The sequence below is a fragment of the Mytilus edulis genome, chromosome 3, assembly GCF_963676685.1.
Source record: "Mytilus edulis chromosome 3, xbMytEdul2.2, whole genome shotgun sequence".
NCBI classification, from domain to species: Eukaryota; Metazoa; Mollusca; class Bivalvia; order Mytilida; family Mytilidae; genus Mytilus; species Mytilus edulis.
In genome coordinates this window covers 68404721-68416356 of record NC_092346.1, presented here as the reverse complement: position 1 = coordinate 68416356, position 11636 = coordinate 68404721, and the positions used below count along the sequence as shown (strand labels likewise).

Below are 11636 nucleotides of genomic sequence, written 5' to 3'. Positions count from 1 at the left end.
AGAGGATTACTTTTTGGTACTTTATAACATGAGACTGGTACAATGTTTAAGTGGTATCACTATCACACCTGTAAATGATAGTAAAAATCTTTTTTTATAGCACAAACCTTACCGGGGTAAATGTAGTGATCACATTTTCTAATGACTGTTTGGTACATGCACAAGTACTTTGCTCAAAGTTGAAGACTAAATGATAATTTACTTGACAAAACTTGGGGAAATTATCAAAGCCCTTGTACTGCTATAGCTAGATTTGTAAAAATATGAACTCAAAATTTATATTTATGTTTTATTATAAATTAACATGGACAATTGATAAGTAAAATGTAAAGTTTCTACAATATTGTTATACACTATCACAGTTTAACAGTGTCAAAACAGTAAAAACAATAAATCAGTTATTCAAAATATTTGACATATACACATTCAATAAATATATCCCTATACCTTGTCTTCAACAGTTCGTCCAAGTTCATTTCTTTTCACTTGCTTTTTACATCGTAACATGTATACAATTAAAAAAAAAAAAATCATTTTTCTATGAGTTGCATAGCTAACTATTTCAAGCAAATGAAACTAACATTAATGAATGAATTTTTTTGCCAATTTAAAACATATGATTATATATTACTAAACATTATTAAAAATATTTTGGCTACCTAAAAAAAACCCTTCTGAAATTAAAATTTTCTTTTCCTTTAATGTCATTTATCTTTTATTACAACTTGATGAAGGAAGTTGTCACAAAATGGCTTTGTTTTTAATTCTCTTATTGATAAAAACAGCAAATGTCTTAATTTGGATGCTGGACATTTTACATGTACATTTAAAGTCACAACTTTTTATTATTGGATTAAATATTTTTTTTTGAGATTTAAATGTATTTGAATTTGCCATGTCGTTTTCATTTTTATTTCATACCTGCCTCACTCAGTTGAGAGCTCCAATTAAGATATTTATTCAGTAGCAATTAAAATATTAGTTAAAAAAATACAAAAATCATAGAAACTGTCATGCTTTTATCTGAGCAGCATATTATACGTAGGAAAAAACAAAATGAAATGGCATGAGAAAGATTAAAAAAAAATATTTATTAAAAGTTAAGTAAAGTCTTTGGTAGGCTCTGTTGGTCCCAGGGCTGACAAAAAGATTTCTAAATATTTGGAATGTCTCTTGTATAAACACATTCTATTTTTCTTACATCTGAAAATATATCACCTATGCAGCTTCCTGCTACCTAAAAAATATGATATCTGGAAGGATATGAAGTGTCACAAAATCAAGGACCTTCAAATTGGCTTCAATGTATATTTGGTTCTAACACCCTTAATATACATAATTGCAGTGAAAATTATCAAAAAAGGTGTATTATCCCATATTTTTATTTATAATCTGATTATGACCACTCAGGTTGATCAGCTGCATCTTTTAATAAAATCTAAACACCCAGGGTTGGTTCAGAACACATATAGTTCTAAACTGCCCCATAGAATTTAGAGAACCTTTTTCAAAAGGTAATGAATGAGTGATACTAATTGATAATAAAACCTAATAGTTAGATGAACTAAGCAAGAATTCAATACTGTGTTTTGCTTCCTTTTACATATATATTATATAAAACACAATATATCAATAAAGTTTCTATTGTGTGCAGACCCTGTATAATAAACATTCATACCAGATATACAGAAAATTGTAAGACCATCTTTTCTGACAGCAAAATACATGATAAACTGAATATATTCTCATTGTATAAAATGAATAAAACAATAAATATCTGAACTAAAAATGGTGATAAAATCAAATAAAATATTATTCTGTCTTTTAAAAATTAAAAACATTGTTCATATCACATTAAAATCTCAATGGACAAGTCATATTCATGGACGGAATACAATGGCGTTTCCAAGTCTTCTGTATTTAGTAATATTCAAGCATAGTTTCCAAAGGGTGAGGTACTACCATCCTAAAAAGTAAAGAAAAATAATTAATTCAAACTTGTATTGAAAAAATTAATTCAAAGTCATCAAAAGTTTAAAGAAATAATCCCCATACATCTACATTTAACACAAGTATATTCAACTAGGATTAACTAACCTTTCTTTAAGTTTACATTATTTGGATTTTTTTTGATTTATTTGTACATGTATATCAGTTATTTTATGAAAAATATACATATGACTGAAATAAGTAAAGATCATTTAAGCAATACAACTGTATGTCGATATGTTTGTTAAATATTACCGGGTAACATACCCAGCAAAATTAAATAAAATATGCACCCAAATAAATTTAAATATGCACAAGTTGTGATAAGAAAACACTACCAGTAGTCTGTATACTGTATTTGAAATTCAAGTTTTCAGCAATACACATAAATTGATACCCATGAAAATAAATGAATCCACAGTACTCAACTTTGGAAAATGCAAAAATCAAATGAACTTGAAGCATAACAAAATCAAAACACCTTTAAATATAAATCAAATGTGCCAGAATAATAAACTGATTTGGGTGAATACTCAATTAGAATTTACAGGTTTCAAATAAAAATAAGAGGTCTGTATTTGGCTAAGCCTAAAAGTTATTGAATGGGAAGTTCAAACTGTAAGATCTTCAATAAAATTATTAAAATACACACAGAATTAATTAAAGGATGAGGATGGCATAAAAATAATTTTCATAGAAACAATTAAAACAAGAGTGCACACACTGAAATGTCTCGCCTTCTTTACTAATCATTGATAGTCCTAAATATAAAGCATTATTACAACTATCACATAAACTTAACATGATTCAAGAAAATGAGGTCAAGGACTCAAGGTCATATAAACGAAACAAGAAATACATGTACACCTTACAATCATTCAATACACTTAATATCTTTGACCTATTGCTTATAGATTCTAAGAAACAGACTTATCATACCACATCTTTTTTTATATCAACCAAGAAAACTCAACATTTAGCAATGAACCCTGAAAATGAGGTCAGGTCAAATAAAACCTGCAAGAATGACATGTTCATCATAAAATGTACACATAAACTAAATATAGTTGACCTATTGCATATAGTATTAGAAAAAAAAAGACTTAACTCAAAAACTTAACTTTGACTACTGAACTATGAAAACGAGGTCAAGGTCAGATCACACCTGACAGCTTGACATGTACACCTTACAATCATTCCATGCACCAAATATAGTAGACCTATTGAATTATTGAATACAGTATAAGAAAGACAGACTAAAACACAAAAACTTAACTGTAACCACTGAACCATGAAAATGAAGTCAAGGTCAGATGACACCTGCCAGTTGGACATGTACACCTTACAGTCTTTCTATACACCTAATATACCAGACTTATTGCTTATAGTATCTGAGATATGGTCTTGACCACCAAAACTTAACCTTGTTCACTGATTCTTGAAATGAGAACAAGGTCACATGAAAACTGTCTGTCGTGCATGAGAACCTTACAAGGTACGCACATAACATAACAAATAAAGTTATCCTATTACTCATAATAAGAGAGAAATTAACATTACAAAAAATCTTAATTATTTTTTCAAGTAGTCACCGAACCATGAAAATGAGGTCAAGGACAATGGACATGTGACAGACAGAAACTTCGTAACAGACGAGGCATCTATATACAAAGTATGAAGCATACAATTTTGAATTTTTCATCAACAGGAAATTTTAGATATTTCTGCAATCAGTGCTTTATGTACTTTTATTTCAAGAGAAAAGAGTTTTTTTTAGTGTTGAAGAATAATTTTTTGGTGTTTGAAACTAAATCATAATTTCACAAAAATATTCAAGTGAAAAAATGGAAGCATAATATGTATTCCCTTTTCCAGAGATCATTGTATTCAATTCGACTTTTTAACCAATAATTGAGAATATAACCTGAATTTATGTCAAAAGATAATATTTAGTTCTAATGCATAAAGTATGTCATGAATAAAATGTTGTAATTTTCTGATTGTATCTGTAAAAAAATCATTCAAATTTCATAGAATTTTATACAGTTACGTGATCTTACTGAAGCAGAAATACATTAAATGGCAATTTCATTTCAAGCAATAAAATATTTACAACTTTTGACTAAAATTAACTATGACTGCTGCTTCAATAATTCATTGTTCATTTAAAACTCGGTAGGACATAAATCAATATAAAATAACTAAGCACATTTATGATGAAATATTATTTTCATAAAACACTGATCAACTTTTCCACATTTTATACATGTATTAGCTAAGTAATCTGAAAATAACTTTTGCCTTGATTGAATTTCTTAAACAAAAACTGTCAAATTTCCATAAAATCTAATTAAACATGATGCATAGATTTAACAGACCAATGTTTAATTTCCCAAAAGGGTACTGTTGAAAAAAATCTTGTAATTTGTGAATCAATTAAATTGTTAAACATTAAACCTTAAACATTCTGAACAAGACTAAAGAATGAATCAATTTATACTCAATCATCCTGACAACCAAACAATAATTAGGAACAAAAGAAATTTAATATATACTGTCTGCCGATTACCGGTTCTCTAAAGCAGATTACATGAAAACCAATAGATTTTAATTTCTTATTCCAAATTAAGCATAATCCCATCAAAAAGTTAAGTATAATCATTATGTAGAGAACATGCGTATATAATGGGATTAATAACTTTATAAGACAGTTTTTATGGCTACAATTTTAAATGAGATCAAACCATCATTAACTAAAGCTAACCTATCAAATATACAGCAAAATCTGTACCATGCATATCAAAGACAACTTTATAGAAACATGACAAGGATATAATTAGAAAGCTAACTTTAGTGGATCTTCAACCTTATTTTTGGGGGCCTCAGTGGCCGATTGGTTAAGTAGCTAAACTACTGTTTCTCTAGCCAGTCAATACTGAGGTTGTGAGTTGGAATTTTATACGACAGGTGCACTGGACTCCAATCTTAATTGACTAGGATTGTCAGTTTTAGGTCAGTGGTTATCTCTGGGTACTCCAGCAAAAAAACTTAATTCTGATTCAGAACCAGCAAGACAAAACTACAGGAAAAGTTAAACAGAAATTTCATGAAATAAAGTAAAGGTAAATGTGGATAAATCTGTTAACCCTTTCCTCCATAATGACGCCTTTTGACGCCACCCCCTTTACTCCATAATGACGCCTTTTGACTCCTGTGTAGTGCCTTAGTTAAAACGTCTTACCTACGAATAAAACTTTATCAGACTTAATAAAATTTGTATCTAATATAAAATGAATATTCACGAGAAGATCCGACTGGAATTTCATTGATGAAACATTCGTTTTCGTAATGCATAAAAACTTTAAACCTGATGATTTTTTTTTTATTGAAAAAATCCTATGCGAATCAAGTTTAAAAAAAAAATCCATGGAGGAAAGGGTTAATTAATACAGAAATAGCCACGGCACAATATTTCTCCTAAAATAACATGTAGTTGCTCACTTATTGAATCAAAAGAATCGATTCTCTATAAAATAGAGGTAATAGGGAAAAATTTCCAGCAAGTGAAACAAAATCCATATTTCAATAGAGTTCCAATATTTTTCTTAGTTTTGATTGTAATTGAATGAAATCTGAACCCTTGAGGAAATTAAGTGAAACCTGTTTACCATTCTTGTGGAATGAACTTTTTAAATTTCATATTGAATTATAATATGTCAAACAGGTTTCATTTAATTATCATTTTCTAATTACTATACAAGTACTAGCAACCTTAGCCATCTATGATAGTATCTCACACCATTTTGAAGTTGTTTTTTATAAATTCATTGTCTCTAATTTAAAGCAATTGTAACACATATTTTTTCTGTCTTTGACATTAATTTATTAAATCTTGTTAAAGTTATCAAAGCTGTTGATAATATATAGGATCAAAAACACATGAGACAGACTCCTTCAATATAACTGAAGGATTCTTCATACAAAACTTTCAATAAAGGATAGGATAAGAATTTATCTAGCCACATTCCAAGATTTCTCATTATTGTTTGTACTGTATTTTCCTGGTATCATTTCTTTTTCTTACAGAAAAGAGCATTAAGAATCTTTTACGTCATCTTGCAACTTGTAACAATGAACAAAAATAGTAAACGAATAAAAAAAATAAAAATTCTAAGTTTAACACATATTGAGAAACCTTGATAAGGAAATGCATATATTAATAACTAACAATACATAACACCATGAATACCTGACGCTGAAGATGGTCGTGATGATCCAACATTAGGGTTGTGCTTGAGGCTGTTGTAGAAATTAAAAGTCAATGATTCCTCTGTCAATGGTTGCCTAGCAACAAAATATATGAAGCACACCATGATGCGGTGTCAAGCCAAACACAAACAACACACATATATTAGAGCTTTATGGTTATAGCAGTACTAAAGAATAAGCAGTTTTTGAGATGTCAACCAAAAACACATTTTCCAATTCTATAGGCATTTTTTGTAAATTTAATTTGAACAGTTTTGACATGAACATGAGTTTTTATAATTACCTCAATATAAAAAAAAATAAACAATTCAATTCCGAAATGATACAAAATGCAAATAATTCAGTTATGTCCTGGCTTTTTTTCATTTAACATGGGTAGGCATTATATTTGTAAATATCTTGACACTTGGTGTTCACAATGGGTAAAATACTGACAAATATAATGTCTACCCATGTTGAATAGAGCGAAGAGTATGGAATGAACAAATTATTTATATTTTAATTGGTAAAGTTAGAACTTTTTCAATCTTATTAAATTTTTTATCATAACATGGATGATTCTTTCATCTTAAAATACTGCTAAACAGTTATATAAATTACTGAATATATTTGGACTATAGAAAACTACTGAGCACTAATCTATGACCAATAAATAAGCTCCATAAAGCTCCAATATTTTCTAAGTGATGCCAAAATGCAAACATTATAGTCTGTATGCAAATTTTCCTGCAATGCCAAAAACTTGATGTAAATTCAACTGACCAGAAATTATAACTTTTCAACAAAAGCAGATAAGAAAAAAAACTCCCTTTGTCAGACTTATGTTGACAAAAAATCAACTGCTAAAATAATGGATTACAATAGCTTATAAAGTGTTATTTCTTTTTAAAAATGGCCTACTTTGCTAATTTGGTAATATTTCTTAAAATAATATCCTTCATGTTAGGTTTTCTTTCTTAAATAAATCAAGATGTTTATGTTTGTACCTAGAATAAACCTTTTGTTGCAGTAATTTTCAAGTTTGGCAATGCAGGAAAAATAGTACAAGTCATTGCATTTCCTGTATATACAAGTAGTCTTATATTATATAGTCAGGTATTGTTTTTAGTTCTAAATTACAGCATTTATGCATTTACCAAAGCATTTTGTTACAAACAATATTTTCCTCAATCATATTGAAGGTAATTATATTTGGTTTGCACTTTTCTTGCTATAGAAGATTTTTAGGGTTAGGATCTGTTTTTCTTATGATAGCAACTTTATACATTCCATTCCCGTGTTCTGAAAAGAACCCCTCTCAAAGAACTAGGCTTTGAGTAGAACAGGTAAAACTTCTGCATTAACCATAAATGTAGCTCCATAAAGGGGGGACCCATGCTTCTTGCCGCTTCCCTTAATCTGCCTCTGGCAATTAAGACCAGAATTGTAATTTCAAGTACATCTAAAGAACTAAAACTTACGATTGAAAGTAATTTTCTAGTACATAAAGTACTATACAGGAGTTCTATCGATAGTTCTTACATTTTTGCAAGTTATCCCAGATTCACATTTTTTATACAGAAATTAAATTTAAACAAATTGAGGAGCTGATAAGTAGTGAACCATGTATATGTTTCTTGAGTACCCTCATCCCCAAATATATTGTTATTAAGAAATTAAGGATTAAGAAAACAATTTATTTTAATGACAAGCATATTGTTATATCATGCACTTATTATTTGAACATTCCTGACTATATAAGATTAGGTTTAAAGTACAGTGTATAATCAAAATATCAAATCATGCAATTTAAATATAAACATTAATTATTTCAATATCAATTATTTTAAAATCATGCACCAAGTAAAATACATATAAAATTTGATTCCAACACAAAGAAAAGAACTGATTGCAAATAATTCATTAAAATAAATAAACATGAAGAAATTTGTCCTTACTTTAACAATTTATTTACATTTACAATATTTATTATTAAGTGCAGTGAAGGGTTGGAGAACAACACCACATCTGTTTATACTGCTCATAATACCAAAAGCATATTAAAAGTGCATTCTGGGAATTGGAATGAAGACAATATTGAAGTATACATATGTACATTATTCAACGACTTACCTTTGAGCTCTGTGCGCACCTGTTGGTTTCCTCTGATGAGCGGGTTGTATTGGTGGTTTTGGAGCATACTTTTGTATAGCACTCTCAATATGTATTTCTCCATTGATATTCCTCATGGTTGGTCTAGGAGGATTAGTTTTCTGAACAGCCTGGGCTATCATTGCCTGATGTTTAGCTTTACTCTGTTCTAACAGAACCCTGCTCTGTTGTTTAAGTGCCTGTTGCTGCTGTAACAGTTGGAATTGTTTACTTGTTTGTGAGGCAGTGTGATAATTCTGTGGTGCTACACCGGTCACTTGACTATAAGCCATGGCTAAGTCATTTTGTAAGTTATGGCCACTATTTGTATCAATGAAATTATTAAAAGTTGCATTAGCACTTTGTAAATTGACATTAGACTGAACCGTCTGACTATTTCCTGTGTGATCACCTGTTTGTCTTTGATACGCAGCTGAAGAAGGACGAGACTTAATTCCAACTTCTTCAGCTGATACAAAAGCTCGTTGGGCACTATCAAGTGTCCTACCAGCAGGCATATATGTATTTACATTTGTCTGAACATATGTATTGTCTTCTACAGAGTTACTTCTGTACTGAAGCATGTCAGATGGCCTCTGACCCTTTGCTGTACCAATACGAGACTTAGATTCCACATCTTGAGGAATAATTGTAGTACTGTTATATGGTGAATATTGACGTGCCTGCTGCCGTAAAGCTAATCTTTGCAATGCATTCTGTATAGCCTCATCATTGTAGGAATCTGTAAAAATGGGGAAAGAGAATAAACTTTATAATGGAATCATATAAGCATTATCTGTCATGAAATGGAACTTCTTGTGTTAAAATCTACAAAAAAGTAAGTTAATGTTCATTTCATGAAGTATTTAACAATAGCTGCACAAGGGATATTTTAATTCTACATACAAGTTTTTGAATCTTAATGAATTAGTACATAAAAATCAATTATTAATGATTTTAAAAAATGGACTAAAGTGAGCCAGCTGACATACAAATACAACTCCTGAACAAATAATTGTAAAGGGTTCAGCAGATTCTTGTGTCTCGCCAGTAAAACACTTGTGTCAGTGTAAAAATGAAAAAATGTGATATCGTGTTAATGGGAAGGAAGTAACATACCATATGAAGTCAACAGCTAACATTAGAGGTGTGATGACTTACCTACAGTTGGATCTGTTGTGGCATAAGCAGAAACTGGTCTCGCATGAGCAGCTGACATGGGTCTCATGTGGGCTCTAGTTGTGACCCCCATTCCACCAGATCCTACAAATTATCAGTAAATCAATATTTCAATTATAAATGTCAAAAAGTTATGTTTTTGTTTCAGTTGTGGAGATTATACATGATATAAAAATAATCCGTAACCCAATGAGTAATGCAACTTTATCCAAATGATTGTGAAGGTATCAGTGAATTAAAGGAAAGTCTGGCTATTGGCTTAAAGAAAATATCAGTATCTAATACAGCTATATGTAGTTGTTGCTTTGTGGTCAAATTTCAAAGGAAAATATGAATGAAAAGTTATTTTAATATTTAAACCTTTATATTATGAATATAACTATATCTTATTCTTAATGGTTGACAAACTTGAGTAATATTAAAAGCAATCTTTACTTCATCAAGATAATTGATAAACCAACTTCTAGACTGCTCAAAATGCAGTATTAAAAATATTAAATGTAATAGAAAACTAAAGTATAACAAGTATGAAACAGTTCTATTTATAATTCTGTAATGTAAGGACAAGATATGCGGCATTAAAACAATAATACAACAAACATATTATTAATGTTCTATTCTAAATTTTGAATAATCTGCCAATAAAGCAGCAGGGATCTATTTCTACATATAGTATGGCTCTCTAATGTAACAATCTTCAATGTACCTGGTCTTTGGCCACTAGTAGAAGCTGATCTAGGTCTATTTGTAGTCAGTTTCTGAGTATAACAATGTACAGCATTAGCAAAGGAAGATTGTGAGGGCGTTTGATACCGAAGCGGTTGTTCTGATGCTAGAGACGATGATGAACCATATTTTGATTCACTGGTTGTAGGTGCTGTGCCGCTGATGGTTGTGGAAGCCACTGTGCCACTAACTACAGGTACAGAAATGAACATGTTTAGTAGTTGATATAAAATTGTAAGTATGACTTTAGCAAACGGCTCTGATCCAGCTTTGCAGTTTATATTTAACTTTGAAATGTTTAAGCACTAAATATCTGGTATCACAGTAGTGAACTCTAATTCATAAAATTAAAGAGACTGTCAAAAACTTTTATATTTGAGAAGAAGTAATATAAATCAAAAATTTGCTTCAGATTTTTTTAAAATAGGTTATTCTTTATTAAAAAATAATTCAAAACATTTAAGAATGTCATAAATTTTACAGATTTTAGCTTAAAAAAAAACAAAACAGATTTTAGCTTTAAAAAAAAAAAAAATCCAGTTTTCAGTTTTCTAGATATTTATCTCTCAAAAAATAAGCTAAGAAACAGCTGTGTCAAAAAATCCCTCTCCACCACCATTTGCAAAATAAACCTTTGTCATAAAAGGAAATTTAATTTTGCATTTCCAAAATAAACTAGATGTGTCAAAGCGACACAAATGGCGGCATTCAATGGCCCCGTCTCAAATGTTGAAAAATCTGCAGTTTCAATAACACATGTGGACACAAACATGATCATGGTAGTCTCACATGTCAAAAATCAGCTCAAAATCTGGAGGCGAATAGAAAAAAAGTCTGTATAACTGTGATTTTCAACATTTTTCAAAGTTGTTAACCTTTAATTTTGGCAAAAATTAGGGGAGCAAAACAAAATTTAAACTTGATCTGCAACTCATCATGGTTAACTTACATACCTAAAATCAGCCCAATATCTGAAGGCGTTTAGAAAAAAACCTCTTTATAATGGTTTGTTGCAAAATTACGGAATGAAGAAATTTCGGAATTACAAAATTACAGAATTACACAATTAAGGAATTACGGAATATCGGAATGACGGAATTTCGGACAAGGGTAAAAATATATGTCACGGAAAACTTCGTTGCTGGGCCATAAAAATATATTCAAAATGAATGGGTGGAAAAATTCATTTTTTTTTAGGACCAAATGTCCAATTTTCTTTGTAATCAAGGAGATTTACCATTCAAAATGTAAAAGAAAGTTTATAGATGTTCCACAGTGTACTATAAAATGTATGTTAACAGGTTTTAAAAGGGCACAAATTTTGAGAACACAAGATTCATTTT

General features: G+C 29.8%; 1 protein-coding gene across 50 annotated transcripts in view; it reads right to left on the bottom strand.

Moving 5' to 3' along the window:
* Positions 1-275: 275 nt before the first annotated feature.
* The window catches only part of LOC139517232 (tubulin polyglutamylase TTLL5-like), a 56311-nt gene continuing 44950 nt past the window's right edge, over positions 276-11636 (bottom strand). For 28 of the 50 annotated variants that reach the window (XM_071308017.1, XM_071308023.1, XM_071308013.1 and 25 more), the window contains 5 exons: positions 10274-10483; positions 9550-9651; positions 8371-9130; positions 6239-6333; positions 276-1966 (listed from right to left, as the gene is read on the bottom strand). In XM_071308017.1, coding sequence (XP_071164118.1) covers positions 1959-1966; positions 6239-6333; positions 8371-9130; positions 9550-9651; positions 10274-10483 — 1175 coding nt within the window. In that variant the 3' untranslated portion in view covers positions 276-1958. The remainder of the gene's footprint in view (positions 1967-6238; positions 6334-8370; positions 9131-9549; positions 9652-10273; positions 10484-11636) is intronic. The other 22 variants (XM_071308039.1, XM_071308048.1, XM_071308052.1 and 19 more) reach the window with 3 other exon arrangements.